Here is a 14,931-nt window from a genome sequence, read left to right as displayed (position 1 = left end):
ATTTTTGAGAAGTTATTTATTTTACTGTTAGCAATGATGATGCAAGAATTTCTTCACCTGACAGAAGTCATGAAGATTAAAATCCGAGCTTTTTAAAACTGAGCTAACAATTGTTGCGACTTTTGTCTTTTAGTTTGTCCATCATACATGTCATAATAAAATTCTTTGAATTTATTTTGAAAACAATTAGTTTGGAAATTAATTGAATTAAATGAAAGACTTTTTAAAAAACGTGAGGAATGTTTCGTTGGGTAAAAAGGCCAGACTCTTAACCAACTTTTAGGTTTAACTTCAATTGACCAATTAATAATAAAGAAGTGAAACACTCTTTTAAACTAAGATCAAAAATTTGAATCCATCAATTGTTGATTGTGTTTGTTGATGTTTGGTTTGGACAAACTTTTACTTTTATGAATAATTTTGGTCTGTGTTTACTATGCTTTTGGCTTTTCTAGAATTAATTGTAGGGGAGGGGGGAGGAAGGCACTTTTATGAATAATTTGATGGGTGGTTGTTATTTAAGAAAGATTGCTTGAACATTTAAATGAAATATCCAACTTGAAATGTATGCATGGTGGGGTCAAATAAAAAGTGCCTCCCCCCTAAAGCCCTTAATGATTTGTTAATTTTCATTGTTAGCAATGATGATGCAAGAATTTCTTCACCTGACAAAAGTCATGAAGATTAAAATCCGAGCTTTTTAAAACTGAGCTAACAATAGTTGCAACTTTAGTTTGTCAAGCATAATAGAATTCATAAGATTCTTAATTTTTAGCTCACCTGGCCCGAAGGGCCAAGTGAGCTTTTCCCATCACTTTGCGTCCGTCGTCGTTAACTTTTACAAAAATCTTCTCCTCTGAAACTACTGAGCCAAATTTAATCAAACTTGGCCACAATCATCATTGGGGTATCTAGTTTAAAAAATGTGTCCCGTGACCCCGCCAGCCAACCAAGATGGCCGCCATGGCTAAAAATAGAACATAGGGGTAAAATGCAGTTTTTGGCTTATAACTCAAAAACCAAATCATTTAGAGCAAATCTGACATGGGGTAAAATTGTTTATCAGGTCAAGATCTATCTGCCCAGAAATTTTCAGATGAATAGGACAACCCGTTGATGGGTTGCTGCCCCTGAATTGGTAATTTTATGGAAATTTTGCTGTTTTTGGTTATTATCTTGAATATTATTATAGATAGAGATAAACTGTAAACAGCAATAATGTTCAGCAAAGTAAGATTTACAAATAAGTCAACATGACCGAAATGGTCAGTTGACCCCTTAAGGAGTTATTGCCCTTTATAGTCAATTTTTAACCATTTTTCGTAAATCTTAGTAATCTTTTACAAAAATCTTCTCCTCTGAAACTACTGGGCTAAATTAATCCAAACTTGGCCACAATCATCTTTGGGGTATGTAGTTTAAAAAATGTGTCCGGTGACCCGGCCATCCAACCAAGATGGCTGCCACGGCTAAATATAGGACATGGGGGTAAAATGCAGTTTTTGGCTTATAACTCAAAAATCAAAGCATTTAGAGCAAATCTGACGGAGTGAAATTGTTTATCATGTCAAGATCTATCTGCCCTGAAATTTTCAGATGGATCCGACAACCGGTTGTTGGGTTGCTGCCCCATAATTGGTAATTTTAAGAAAATTTTGCTGTTTTTTGTTATTATCTTGAACATTATTATAGATAGAGATAAACTGTAAACAGCAATAATGTACAGCAAAGTAAGACCTAAAGATAAGTCAAACATGACAAAAATGGTCAGTTGACCCCCTAAGGAGTTATTGTCCTTTATAGTCAATTTTTAGTGGAAGAAGACGTCAAGTCTTCTGAAGACTTAAGGGGCCGACCATTTGCATTGAGTCTCCGTATGCCGCATTCATTTCGTGTATTACAATTTCAAAACAACTTAGATTCCTGACACCGATTTTTACACATGATTAGGCATCTGAATCATTTAATTTGTAAATTATGATTGTAAAACAATCACTATCGTAAATATGACCCTTTTATTTATGTAAATTATTAGATTTCATCTCATCCACATGAACGTTATTTGTTTACTTGTAACAGGATGTTTTAACTGTAGATATTTGTATTACGCATGCGTGAATTTGGTATCGGGACAACTCGCGCTGTTTAGAAGTTCGCCCTTGAAGTTACGAATTTGCAATCCTGCATACAAGAAGATTTTGTTTTTATATAAATAAAAGGATATATAAAGTGTTGTCTTTATTCATGGTTTTCCTTTGTCATGTGAATTAGATGCCCTTCGTAACATACATGTGAACCTTCCGTTAAGGAGAAAAAACTCCCGTGTATGAAATTTTTCAGACGCCATATTTGATCATTTCTTACTATGTACGGGTGTAATTGACACCTGTGTTCAATTTTACCTGAACATCAAAGAAGATGTATAATTATATGGCTTCACTTGACAGCTTGGGTGTCAAACATACTGGTAATCAACGATGTTTACCTCCGGCTAACTGCCGTTGCGTTATCAAAACGATGTGTATTGGGAATATTGAAATACTTTTTTGTTACTTCCCTTTGTTTTATCCTGTTTTCACTTATTTTGCTTTTAAAAATGTAAATTGTAAAAAGACTATAAATGATTAATATTTTAATCAAATAATCATAAAAGGATGTTGATTAAATGAATTTAAATGATTTTGGACAAATAAAAAAATTAAAATTTATAAATTATTTTAGCAATCTAGACCTCCTTTCAAGGATTAAATTGAAGTTTATATCATAAATTTGTTGACACAACATACAATATGTGCAACTAGACTAATAAAAGGTCTAGTAGTTAGATTAATTCCTAGTAAAATCTTGAAATTTAAATTTGTAAATGTTAGTACATATTAGATTTTATTGTGTAAGCTAAGAAATAGCAAGACATTTTACACTGTTTTTAAGTCTTTTTTAATAAGCTTTCTACAAATATGACTTTCATAATGCTTAAAATCCATGCAGTACTAGTGTTAGTGTATGCTATTTTTTTAATTAATTTACGATGTTGCAAATATACATGTGGAGCTTATTTCTTTCTTATTTGTCTATACATTTACAAATGATAAGGAGATGGAGACATGAACAAAAATATATACAGATAAGATATATAAATATAATGATTCATTTGCAAGCAGTGAACAATCATTTTTCAAAAACAAAACAAAACAAAACAAGAAACAGATTCTTCTTATTATTTTATAGAGAGGCAATAAGGGAACTATAAACATTACAATTTGATGGAAATTTGAAGAAAAAACACAATTTCTACATCATTTGGTTACATTTACGACAAAATTTATGTCAATAAAAAAACATGATGTTTTGACCATTCAGTACTTAATAGATGCATAGTTCTTGGGGAAAAGTTTCATCAAATAATATGAATATAAATGACTTTTTTTGTGCTCATTTTTTACAGTGGGTTGTGATGATCTTCCAGTTAGGTTACCCTCATTTGGAGTGTTGTTCCCAACCTGTTAAAGGTCCATCTGCATAATTCAAAATTGGAAATTTCAACAAGCATCTAATATTCTTAATTCGGAAAATAAACCCTTGTCTGCTAGCTTCATGTATTTTTTTTCTTCCGATTTAATATATAACTAGAATCATGCAACCAGACTTAAGGAAAAGGCATGTAAGTTCATCATACAAATATGACACTTTTTCTAGACAATCCAGATCTTGCAAAATACGTCGCTAAAAATTGTAACCTTTAAAATTGTTGTTGTGCAGTAAAAACCCATATGGGAACTTTCAAAAGTTGGCAGGTATGTAACAAGTCTTGCTATTTTAATGCTCCATTTATGGGCATTATGTTTTCTAGTCTGTCCGTCCGTCCTGCTTCTGGTTATAAAGTTTATGGTCGAGGTAGTTTTTGATGAAGTTGAAATCCAATCAACTTGAAACTTAGTACACATGTGTTCCTCTTGATATGATCTTCTTAATTACTGCCAAATTAAAGATTTTACCTAATTTTCATAGTCAACTGAACATAGAAAATGATTGTACGGATGGGAAATCCATGTACTTATGACCTTTTCTTGTTTGAAGAAAAAAAAATACATTTTAAAGATAATGGAACAAAGCAGCCTGGGTAAGTGGGGCGGCTTTTATGGTAATTCAAGTTACCTTTTATTCACCTTCTTCCACTTCAGAGCTATCAGCTCTTTGATTAACAATTTTCATAAAATTTGTAAATTTTTACTAACATTTTCCACTGAAACTACTGGGCCAAGATCATTATAGATAGAGATAATTGTAAGGAGCAAGAATGTTCAGTAAAGTAAGATGTACAAACACATCACCATCACCTAAACACAATGTTGTCATGAATCCATCTGCTTCCTTTGTTTAATATTCACATATACCAAGGTGAGCGACACAGGCTCTTTAGAGCCTCTAGTTTTTTTTAAACAATTGTAAAATGTTTTACATGTTTGGACATTAATAAAATCATTTAAATAAGACTTTTTAAAAACATGAGGAATGTTTCGCTTTGATCTGGGTTAAAGGCCAGACTCTGACCAACTTTTAGGTTTTACTTTAATTGACCAATAAAATTAAAGAACTAAGAAAACAAGACTATTTTAAACTAAGATTAAAAATTCATACCCATCAATTGTTGATTGTATTTGTTGAGGTACAGTTTGGACAAACTCAACTTTTAGTAATTTTGGTCTGTCTTTAACATGCTTAATGAATTGTTGTTAGCAGTGATGATGCAAGAATTTCTTCACCTGACAAAAGTCATGAAGATTAAAATCCGAGCTTTTTAAAACTGAGCTAGCATTAATTTCATTAATTGTTAAAGACTGACAGATTAAAAAATGCATTAAACTATTCATCTCTATGAGATTGTAGAAGTAGTTTAAAACAATTGTAAAATATTTTACAGAGAGGACAAATCACAATTGAATAAATGTGTAGAAGCTGTAAAGACTAACTTCAATGACAGAGCTGAAGAGGTAAGAAAATAGTTATTTGAATGTTCAAATGTCTTCACTTGGATTTTCCTGAAATATGCACGTTTGATTGGATAAAAGACGAGGGGTGAATTTGATTGGATAAAAGACCAGGGGTGAATTGCCTAGAGAATCTTGGACAGTTTTTTATACCAAAGGATTTTGTATGTTAAGCTTTGCCTAAGTTAAAGTTTGTTGTCCTGTTGCAAATTGAGACAACTTAGTACCGTGTTTGAAGCTATGTAAATGGTAATTTGTGACAGAATTGTCAATACCAATGTATAAAAAAGTTATCTCCATTCAAATGCAACTTACAAAATTATAGAAATTAAAAAAATTGGGACACCATAAGTAAAGTAAGCAACAGATGTTTAGACCTAGCATACACTTCAGAGCAACATAAAATCAGGCCACAATAAAAAATATTTTGGTTTGCCCAAACCCTACCCAATGGTTGAGACAGTGGGTAGGTAGGTAGGCCTTTTTTTTTTCTCAAAAAAAGAAATTGAAGTATCGGGTGTTTATTAGTCTTCATGTCTATCTGATTAAAAAAAAAACTTCTTCAAATCAGGACAATAAAAGAATTTGAGTAGGCAGCTTTTTTCTGGGTAGGTAGGATTTGGGCAAACAAACCTATTCTTTTTTTATGGCCTAATGTTTTTGAAAAAAATGACTCTTTGTTAAACTCATGTATAGCATATAATGTTTAAAGAATTTGTTATGACCATTCCAATGTCCTTTAAAAAGATAGGATAGATGTAATTGATTTAAATGATATTTTCACTCTTGTGATGAATAAAGTTTTAATGGAATATGATAAAACATGATTTATACTTCCTTGGCTGTGTCTGAGAAGTGTAAACTGATCGATGTGTCAAGTCAGACTTGTTTAAATCAGGGTTGGCAATGTTTAACCAGTGAGATAAATGGCCTGAGCAATACTCCTCACTCATTTTCTGACGACCCTGATTTTGATTTGGTTTTATTATAGATGAAGGCATTGCAGCTCTTGCACAAAAATGTTAATATTAAGTTATACTAAAATGTAATTTAAACTGTAGGGTAAGCATGAAGACTGGCTTATTACCACAAAACACTGATCTGGTTTGAATAAAAGTGGCTTCACTTCATCACTTTTATTGTTCTAGAGTTGTGCCTCTTTATGTATGGAAATATATATAAGTTTGTCTCAACCAAATGTTATGAAATTTATACCCAATGCTTAGGCCAGACTTTTTAGCTCACCTGTCCCGAAGGGACAAGTGAGCTTATGCCATCACTTGGCGTCCGTCGTCTGTCGTCGTAAACTATTTCAAGAATCTTCTCCTCTGAAACTACTGGGCCAAATACTTTCAAACTTTAACTGAATGTTCCTTAGGGTATCTAATTTATAAATTGTATCCGAAATTTTGATCTATCAACAAACATGGTTGCCATTGCTAAAAATAGAACATAGGGGTCAAATGCAGTTTTTGGCTTATAACTCAATAACCAAAGCATTTAGGGCAAATCTGACAGGGTAATATTGTTTATCAGGTCTAGATCTATCTGCCTTGGAATTTTCAGATGAATCAGAAAACCCGTTGTTAGGTTGCTGCCCCTGAATTGGTAATTTTAAGGAAATTTTGCTGTTTTTGGTTATTATCTTGAATATTATTATAGATAGAGATAAACTGTAAACAGAAATAATGTTCAGCAAAGTAAGATTTACAAATAAGTCAACATGACGGAAATGGTCAGTTGACCCCTTTAGGAGTTATTGCCCTTTATAGTCAATTTTTAACCATTTTTCGTAAATCTTAGTAATCTTTTACAAAAATCTTCTCCTCTGAAACTACTGGGCCAAATATTTCCAAACTTTAACTGAATGTTCCTTAGTGTATCTAGTTTGTAAATTGTATCCGAAGTTATGATCTATCAACAAACATGGTCGCCATTGCTAAAAATAGAACATAGGGGTCAAATGCAGTTTTTGGCTTATAACTCAAAAACCAAAGCATTTAGAGCAAATCTGACATGGGGGTAATATTGTTTATCAGGTCAAGATCTATCTGCCCTGAAATTTTCAGATGAATCAGACAACCTGTTGTTGGGTTGCTGCCCCTGAATTGGTAATTTTAAGGAAATTTTGCTGTTTTTGGTTATTATCTTGAATATTATTATAGATAGAGATAAACTGTAAACAGGAATAATGTTCAGCAAAGTAAGATTTACAAATAAGTCAACATGACGGAAATGGTCAGTTGACCCCTTTAGGAGTTATTGCCCTTTATAGTCAATTTTTAACCATTTTTCGTAAATCTTAGTAATCTTTTACAAAAATCTTCTCCTCTGAAACTACTGGGCCAAATACTTCCAAACTTTAACTGAATGTTCCTTAGGGTATCTAGTTTGTAAATTGTATCCGAAGTTATGATCTATCAACAAACATGGTCGCCATTGCTAAAAATAGAACATAGGGGTCAAATGCAGTTTTTGGCTTATAACTCAAAACCCAAAGCATTTAGAGCAAATCTGACGGGCAATATTGTTTATCAGGTCAATTTCTATCTGCCCTGAAATTTTCAGATGAATCAGACAACCTGTTGTTGGGTTGCTGCCCCTGAATTGATAATTTTAAGGAAATTTTGCTGTTTTTGTTTATTATCTTGAATATAATTATAGATAGAAATAAACTGTAAACAGCAATAATGTTCAGCAAAGTAAGATCTTCAATTAAGTCAATTTGACCAAAATTGTCAATTGACCCCTTAAGGAGTTATTGCCCTTTAAAGACTTTTTTCACAATTTGTTCATCATGTTGACTTACTTTATAAAATCTTCTCCTTTGAAACTGCTGTATCAATTTCAGCCAAACTTAGGCTAAATGAGTTTCAGAGTATTTAGTATAAATTTTATATTTTATTTCCTTGTATGTCAAGAAACATAGCTCATATGGCTAAAATAGAACATAGGAGAAAATGATTATTTTTTTTGGCTTTTGAAGAAAATAGGACGATCCAAAAAACATTTAAATAAATTGAAAAGCCGAAATAATCATTGATGAGAGATTTAACCAAAAGAATTAAGGTGAGCGATTCAGGCTCTTGAGAGCCTCTTGTTTTATTATCTGTTTAACGAGATCCGCCGACTCCACCTTTCCCGATTTTAGAATAAAAATAAAAGTAGTGCTTCTTACTTTTATTATCATTTTTCCCGCCGACTGTTACGAAATCCTCAGAAAAAAATAAAATGTGTTGTTCACGATACTTGCTTTCAGTCAATTTCGTTATCGGTAATATTTAATTTTTACCAAGTCAATGAAACAGCAATTTTCATTTAAAAGTAAAGAAATTCAAGGCATAAACGATATATTTTCTTCTAAAAGATTTTTAAGCTGGTGGCATGCTTTTCATACTTGTTACACGAGAGCGTACATCAAATCATTCTAACTTTCGGCAAAACAAGTTATTACTTCATCAGAACTTGATGAAATTAGCCTAAGGCCAATTAAGATTAATTGCTAGATTTTCATCCCCGCCCGCCCCTCTGAAATTGTCCCGCCCCGATTTTTTTTATTTAACAAAAATACGATTTCCGGATTTTATCATGTCCGTTACCGGGAACCATCGATAATTTCGTTTCTTTCAACACTTCCTGTTTCGTTTTTGTATTTCTCCGCGTAATCTAATAACGATATGATTGAGACGACATATTCTGCTGCTCTATTATGACAACATCTCCCGAGAATAGAGATTGATAACGAGAAGGGCATGAAATATTCGAGTAACAAGTAAAACGCCTTGTCATTTAACGCAAATTGCGGTAGTCACAAGTGAATCGAAAACCGTGTTTTTTCTTTATTTATACGATGACTTTGTGTCAGGAAATTTGGACTGTAATTGATATCCAAAGCGCAAGAATCGTAGAACAAATTGGTACAAAAAACATGACTGGATTAAAGAAATTGACACAAGCACGAATTTGTTTGATTTATGACCGTATATTGAGAAAAAAAAGTCGACAAACACGCATTTCAATTCCCTTATATTTACCCATGTCTGTTGTTTTTGTTGACAAACAGCAAACACCCTCTGTAACTGTCCAAATACCCTCAATTTGGTCATTAAAAAACTACTTTTTGGTTAAGTTCATGTTTTACATCACATAATTACTTTCCACACTGAGTTTACATTTTATTTTGTACTCATAATACTTGTGTTGCATAAATACTTGTGTTGCATACAATTGTACCAATACATTTTATTGATTTTATGTGGACTACAAACCATTGCTTAAAAAGCAAAATAAATTTGGTGTAGGTCTAGTCCAACTGAAGAGAGCATTTCTCTTCCCTTTGATGTATACTATAAATAGGTTTCTAAAGCGGCAATTACATGTATAACAGTGGTTGCCAATCATGGATTTTTTTTAAGAGTTTAAAAAATAGTGTCAGATTCCTTATACAACATGTATATACATTATACAAGCTTGTTTTCCACTAGCATATACCCCGCGGTATGAAGAACTTGTGACAAGGGTTTCATATGAAATAAAATTTAAAAAATAAAATCCTCCCACCCGCCCCATGTTTTTCGAAAATTTGGATGAAAATCTACTAATTAATTTTAGTTGGCCTAAAGTAAACTTGTCATCCATGTATTGCATTAGAAACGTCATATTCCTTTCCAAATAGCGTATCAAACATCGTTTATTTTTGTCAATTTTTCTTCGTCCGACATTTAAATTTGTAGAACTACGGATCGGAATAGGGATTTCATTGGAAACGGACCCACTATGACCGAAATATGGATTCTTGCGATAATGACTACAGACGCATGAATGGCACTGCTGACAGACAAAAATTGATCCCAAAAGGGAAAATTACGCATTCCACACGGATTAACATACTTTTGGTTAGATCTTCTTGATTAATGTATATATTTCCATGTATAAGCATTGTTTCAATTTATAGGTTAAAGTTGCTTAACTTTGGGACTATTACACCAGAGACATATATACACATGTGTATATATATGTCTCTGCATACACTAAGAGGTTCCTGACTGGGTGACTGGTATATATATATATATAGTGTATATGCAGCGAGGTTGATATATTTGAGTGGTGCCATGGATCTATATTAGTGGAAATACAGAATCAAAACATAGTTTTTATGTTTATATTAATAGAACGGTTAACCAGAGACATATATAAACTATATGTATTTAGATTTCTCTGGGTTAATATACTGGTCTGTTCTCATTTCATTGTTCTTGTATTTTGATAAATTCTAAAAAAAAAAAAAAAAAGAAAAAAAAAGTCACTTATAATGGTTTTATTTTTAGTGTCGACTGGACCAATTTTGCACTTTTATTTATTTTTTTTTTTTCGCCCCCTCGACCCTAATTTTTTACAAATTTTCTCGTCAAACAGATAAAATAAAAAGTCTGGCCTTATTGCCACAAAACTCAGATCTAGTATGAATTCTGTTAGCAACACTTTTACTGTCCTTCAGTTATGTTCCTTTATAACGTTTTATGCAAACAGGGGCATCATTAGTGTCCCTTGGACCCAGACACATTTCCTATTTATTTTTTCTTAATAACTACCAGATTTCTGATTATAAATGTCAAGTTTACATTACTTTTGTAATTTAATATGATTATATTGATTATTTACGCTTATATGATGCATAATGGATATTGGAAAATGATCAAACATGATTTGATACTTCCTTGGCTGTGTCTGATAAGTGTAAACTAATGATAGAATGGGAAAAAATGATAGGAAACTGTACAATAAACTTAAAAAAAAGGGTGACCATATAATAAGGATATAGCAATGAAAGTTAACTTCTTCCAGGTTATAACAGAAAAAATGTCTAGGTCAAGTCTGGTCAGAATTTCTCTTTATTTTCCCTTGGTTTGACATTTTCATTTCAGATCTAGTAAACCATTCGAATATTTCATGGGAAGTTTTCAGTCAGGTTTTAAATGGGCTAGTTGGTCTTTGTTAAGTGACCGGCATGACCAGTAATAGTTTGACTGGTTGCAGTAATTTTTACATGAAAATCATAGTATATCATATTTAGGGCTATAATCTATGATCTGAACAATTATAATGGTTTAACAGATATTGGCTCTAGAATTAGTAGTTGTAATAACCATTCTATTGTTCATTGTAAGAAACCAAGGAAATAGTTATTTTTACTTTTGTAATTTAATATGATTCTGTTGATTGTTTACGCTTATATGATGCATAATGGATAATGGAAAATGATCAAACATGATTTCATACTTCCTTGGCTGTGTCTGATAAGTATAAACTGATGGTAGAATATGAAAAATTGTTAGGAAAGGATCTAACAGAAACAATGTCTAGGTCAAGTTTGGTCTGAATTCCACTTCATTTTACCTGGGTTTGACATCAACATTGGACATCATAATTTCAGATCTAGTAAACCATTGGAATATGCCATGGGAAGTTTTCAGTCAGGTTTTGAATGGGCTAGTTGGTCTTTGTTCTTTGTTAAGTGACTTGTGGTGACAGATAAGTTTTCTCATTGGCATTCATACCACATCTTGTTTTTGGCCAGGGTAGGATGATAGATGCACATATTTTTTTAGCCTGGACTAATCGACAGACTACAATGATGGATACTTATTACAGGAAATGATGTAACCATGATTTTACTATTCCTTGGATGTGTCTGAGTAGTCTTCCTTACTGAAAATATATTTTCTGGAAATATCGGTAATTAATCCGCATTTAAATAATTTCATAAGGTTAGCTTAGTCAATTTTTTTATTTGTCAAAACAACGTCTTTTAGACTAACTTATTACTAATTATTATATTTCAATTTACAACGTCAGATTGTGTGCATTTTGGCCAATTTTGTGGTGTAATATTGAACATATAATGTTTAGTCCCAGTGTACATATGTACAGCAAGTTCATCATTTATTTTTGAAAATCAACATTTATTAAAGTAAAAGAACAACTTAATTTATAGAGTTACTACTTTTATTTCATTTATAGATACTGTAGAAGATTATTCAAATAAAATTTCTGAATAAATTTTAGTTTTGAGGGTGTATTATTTTAAAAGAAATACACAAGACGACTTAATTAGACTACTTTTTCAATGATGGATACTTATAACAAGAAATGATGTAACGATGATTTTACTATTCCTTGGATGTGTCTGAGTAGTGGTCTATATTGAAGAAAAAAATTCTGATAATATAATTATCAGACAGTTTCCACCAGGTCAATTTTCTTTATTGCCAAGTATTTTTAAATTTTTTTTTTACAAAAGTGCTTAATTTCAATTTGCACCATTATGGGTCTAATTGAAATAAGAGAACACTAAATTAGAATTATTACTTTTTATTTTACATTTACAAATACTGTAGAATTATAATACAAAGGCAATAAAACTTTCCTGTGTATAACTAAGTTAAAAAAAACTTATTTTTATCCTAAAACATCTGCAGCTTGGCTTTTCCACCTCCATTCACTTTATCAGAAACATCTGGTTAAGGCCCTGAATAAATCAAGAATGAATTTAATTTTGATTTTGAGGGTGTTTAAAAATAAATAAATAAAAGACTGGACTTAGACTATTACAATGATGGATACTTGTAACAGAAAATGATGTAACCATGATTTTACCATTCCTTGGATGTGTCTGAGTAGTGGTCTACATTGAAATATCTGTCTAATCAATGTTCTGAACACTCAATGCATAAAATTAATAACCTTTCTTTTGTTCTCATGTACATGTTTTTTTGATACTGAATAAGTTTCTTTTACCTTCATCTTGGACTGGGAAAAGAAAGTACAATAAAACATTTAAAAAGACGTGTATCAATATAAAAAAATTCATAATCATGAAGTAACATGCTTTTTATTGTAAAACTTGTCTCTAAAGCTAAAAAAATATTTAGAATAACAAATTTAGTGTTATTAACCTGTATATATATGTGAGTAAATATGAAATATGTATTAATTGTATTTTTCAGATCCGAAAACACTGGGGTGGTGGTGTTATGGGAAACAAGTCACAGGCTCGTATTACAAAGCAGGAGAAGATCAGAGCTAAAGAACTGGCACAGAAGATGGGTTGAAAGATCCATAGACATTATCAATAAATTATGGCTGAAGAAGAGAATGTTGTTCTTTGTTTATTATACATTTTGTATTTATATTACAGTTTAAAGTATTGCTATAGTAAAAATATTAAGGATGGCACCAAGTACTTGGATACTCACTTGGAAGGACAAGTTCTCTAGTACAGTTTTGTACTCAAGACACTCATTTGCCTGTTATACATCTTGAGATAGTTCTCTTCTCTTTGTAATACTAAATAAAACAACATAAATATGTTTATCCTCAAGATACTATTTGTTATAGTAGTACCACGACGTCCGTTCCTTCCGAGGGAATGTTTTCATGTGCACTATTTGTAACAAAAAATAGAAAGTCAAAGTCTTTAATCTGAAATTGTTGACCAGATCATATTTTAATCAAGAACAAAATGAAAGTGACCTGCGATGAACCCTATGCAATTGATTAGACATTTTAAACGATTTTGATGCGGCTGCAAAATAATTTTTGGGATCATATAATGGTATGATTTCGTAGTCGTCTGAAGAAGCATTTGGTTTCCTGACAATAACTTTAGTTCAAGTGAATGGATCTGTATGAAATTTAATAAGGTTCAATACCACAAAAGGAAAGTTGGGATTGATTTGGGGGATGATGGTCCCAACTGTTTTGAAAAAAGGGGCCAAAAATCAGTTTTCTACTTTCAGGATAATAACTTGTGTATTAATAATTCAATTGCTCTGAAATTGTACCACAATTGGAGGTTTGGATTTGTTTTGGGGTTACAGTTAGGAATTAAGGGCTAAAAAGGAGGCAAAATCAAGCATTTTTGTCGAGCCTTCAACTTTTGTTGCAGAAAGCTCGACATAGGAATATTGATCTGGTGGCGGCAGCGTTAGCTAACTTCTTAAAAGCTTTATATTTTAGAAGGTGGAAGACCTGGATGCTTCATACTTTGTATATAGATGCCTCATGTTACGAAGTTTCCGTCAGTCACATGTCAAATGTCCTTGACCTCATTTTCATGGTTCAGTGACTACTTGAAAAAAAAGTTCAGATTTTTTGTAATGTTGAATTCTCTCTTATTATAAGTAATAGGATAACTATATTTTATATGTGCATACCTTGCAAGGTCCTCATGTCTGTCAGACAGTTTTCACTTGACCTCGACCTCATTTCATGGATCAGTGAACAAGGTTAAGTTTTGGTGGTCAAGTCCATATCTCAGATACTATAAGCAATAGGGCTAGTATATTCGGTGTATGGAAGGACTGTAAGGTGTACATGTCCAACTGGCAGGTGTCATCTGACCTTGACCTCATTTTCATGGTTCAGTGGTTATAGTTAAATTTTTGTGTTTTGGTCTCTTTTTTTCATACTATATGTAATAGGTCTACTATATTTGTTGTATGGAATGATTGTATGGTGTACATGTCTAGCAGGCAGATGTCATGTGACCTTGACCTCATTTTCATGGTTCAGTGGTAATAGTTAAATTTTTATACGACCGCAAATTTTGAAAAAATTTTCGTCGTATATTGCTATCACGTTGGCGTCTGCGTCGTCGTCGTCGTCGTCGTCCGAATACTTTTAGTTTTCGCACTCTAACTTTAGTAAAAGTGAATAGAAATCTATGAAATTTTAACACAAGGTTTATGACCATAAAAGGAAGGTTGGTATTGATTTTGGGAGTTTTGGTCCCAACATTTTAGGAATAAGGGGCCAAAAAGGGCCCAAATAAGCATTTTCTTGGTTTTCGCACCATAACTTTAGTTTAAGTTAATAGAAATCTATGAAATTTTGACACAAGGTTTATGACCACAAAAGAAAGATTGGGATTGATTTTGGGAGT

At 32.1% G+C, this 14,931-nt stretch overlaps 1 protein-coding gene and 3 non-coding genes across 5 annotated transcripts in view; all 4 read left to right on the top strand.

The window, feature by feature from the left end:
• The window catches only part of LOC143063597 (large ribosomal subunit protein eL8-like), a 31,562-nt gene extending 18,419 nt beyond the window's left edge, over positions 1–13,143 (top strand). For both annotated transcript variants that reach the window (XM_076235816.1, XM_076235815.1), the window contains exons 6-7: positions 4,922–4,991; positions 12,995–13,143. In XM_076235816.1, coding sequence (XP_076091931.1) covers positions 4,922–4,991; positions 12,995–13,099 — 175 coding nt within the window. In that variant the 3' untranslated portion in view covers positions 13,100–13,143. The remainder of the gene's footprint in view (positions 1–4,921; positions 4,992–12,994) is intronic.
• On the top strand, positions 29–107 carry LOC143065530 (small nucleolar RNA SNORD36). Its single transcript, XR_012975495.1, has one exon. It is a non-coding gene; the product is annotated as a small nucleolar RNA SNORD36 (small nucleolar RNA).
• Positions 637–715, top strand: LOC143065529 (small nucleolar RNA SNORD36). The gene has a single exon (XR_012975494.1). It is a non-coding gene; the product is annotated as a small nucleolar RNA SNORD36 (small nucleolar RNA).
• LOC143065532 (small nucleolar RNA SNORD36) lies at positions 4,735–4,813 on the top strand. Its single transcript, XR_012975496.1, has one exon. It is a non-coding gene; the product is annotated as a small nucleolar RNA SNORD36 (small nucleolar RNA).
• Positions 13,144–14,931: the final 1,788 nt, after the last annotated feature.

Source organism: Mytilus galloprovincialis, chromosome 2 (assembly GCF_965363235.1).
Source record: "Mytilus galloprovincialis chromosome 2, xbMytGall1.hap1.1, whole genome shotgun sequence".
Lineage (NCBI taxonomy): Eukaryota > Metazoa > Mollusca > Bivalvia > Mytilida > Mytilidae > Mytilus > Mytilus galloprovincialis.
The sequence above is the reverse complement of the archived record's forward strand: the minus strand, read 5'-3'. Positions and strand labels throughout refer to the sequence as shown.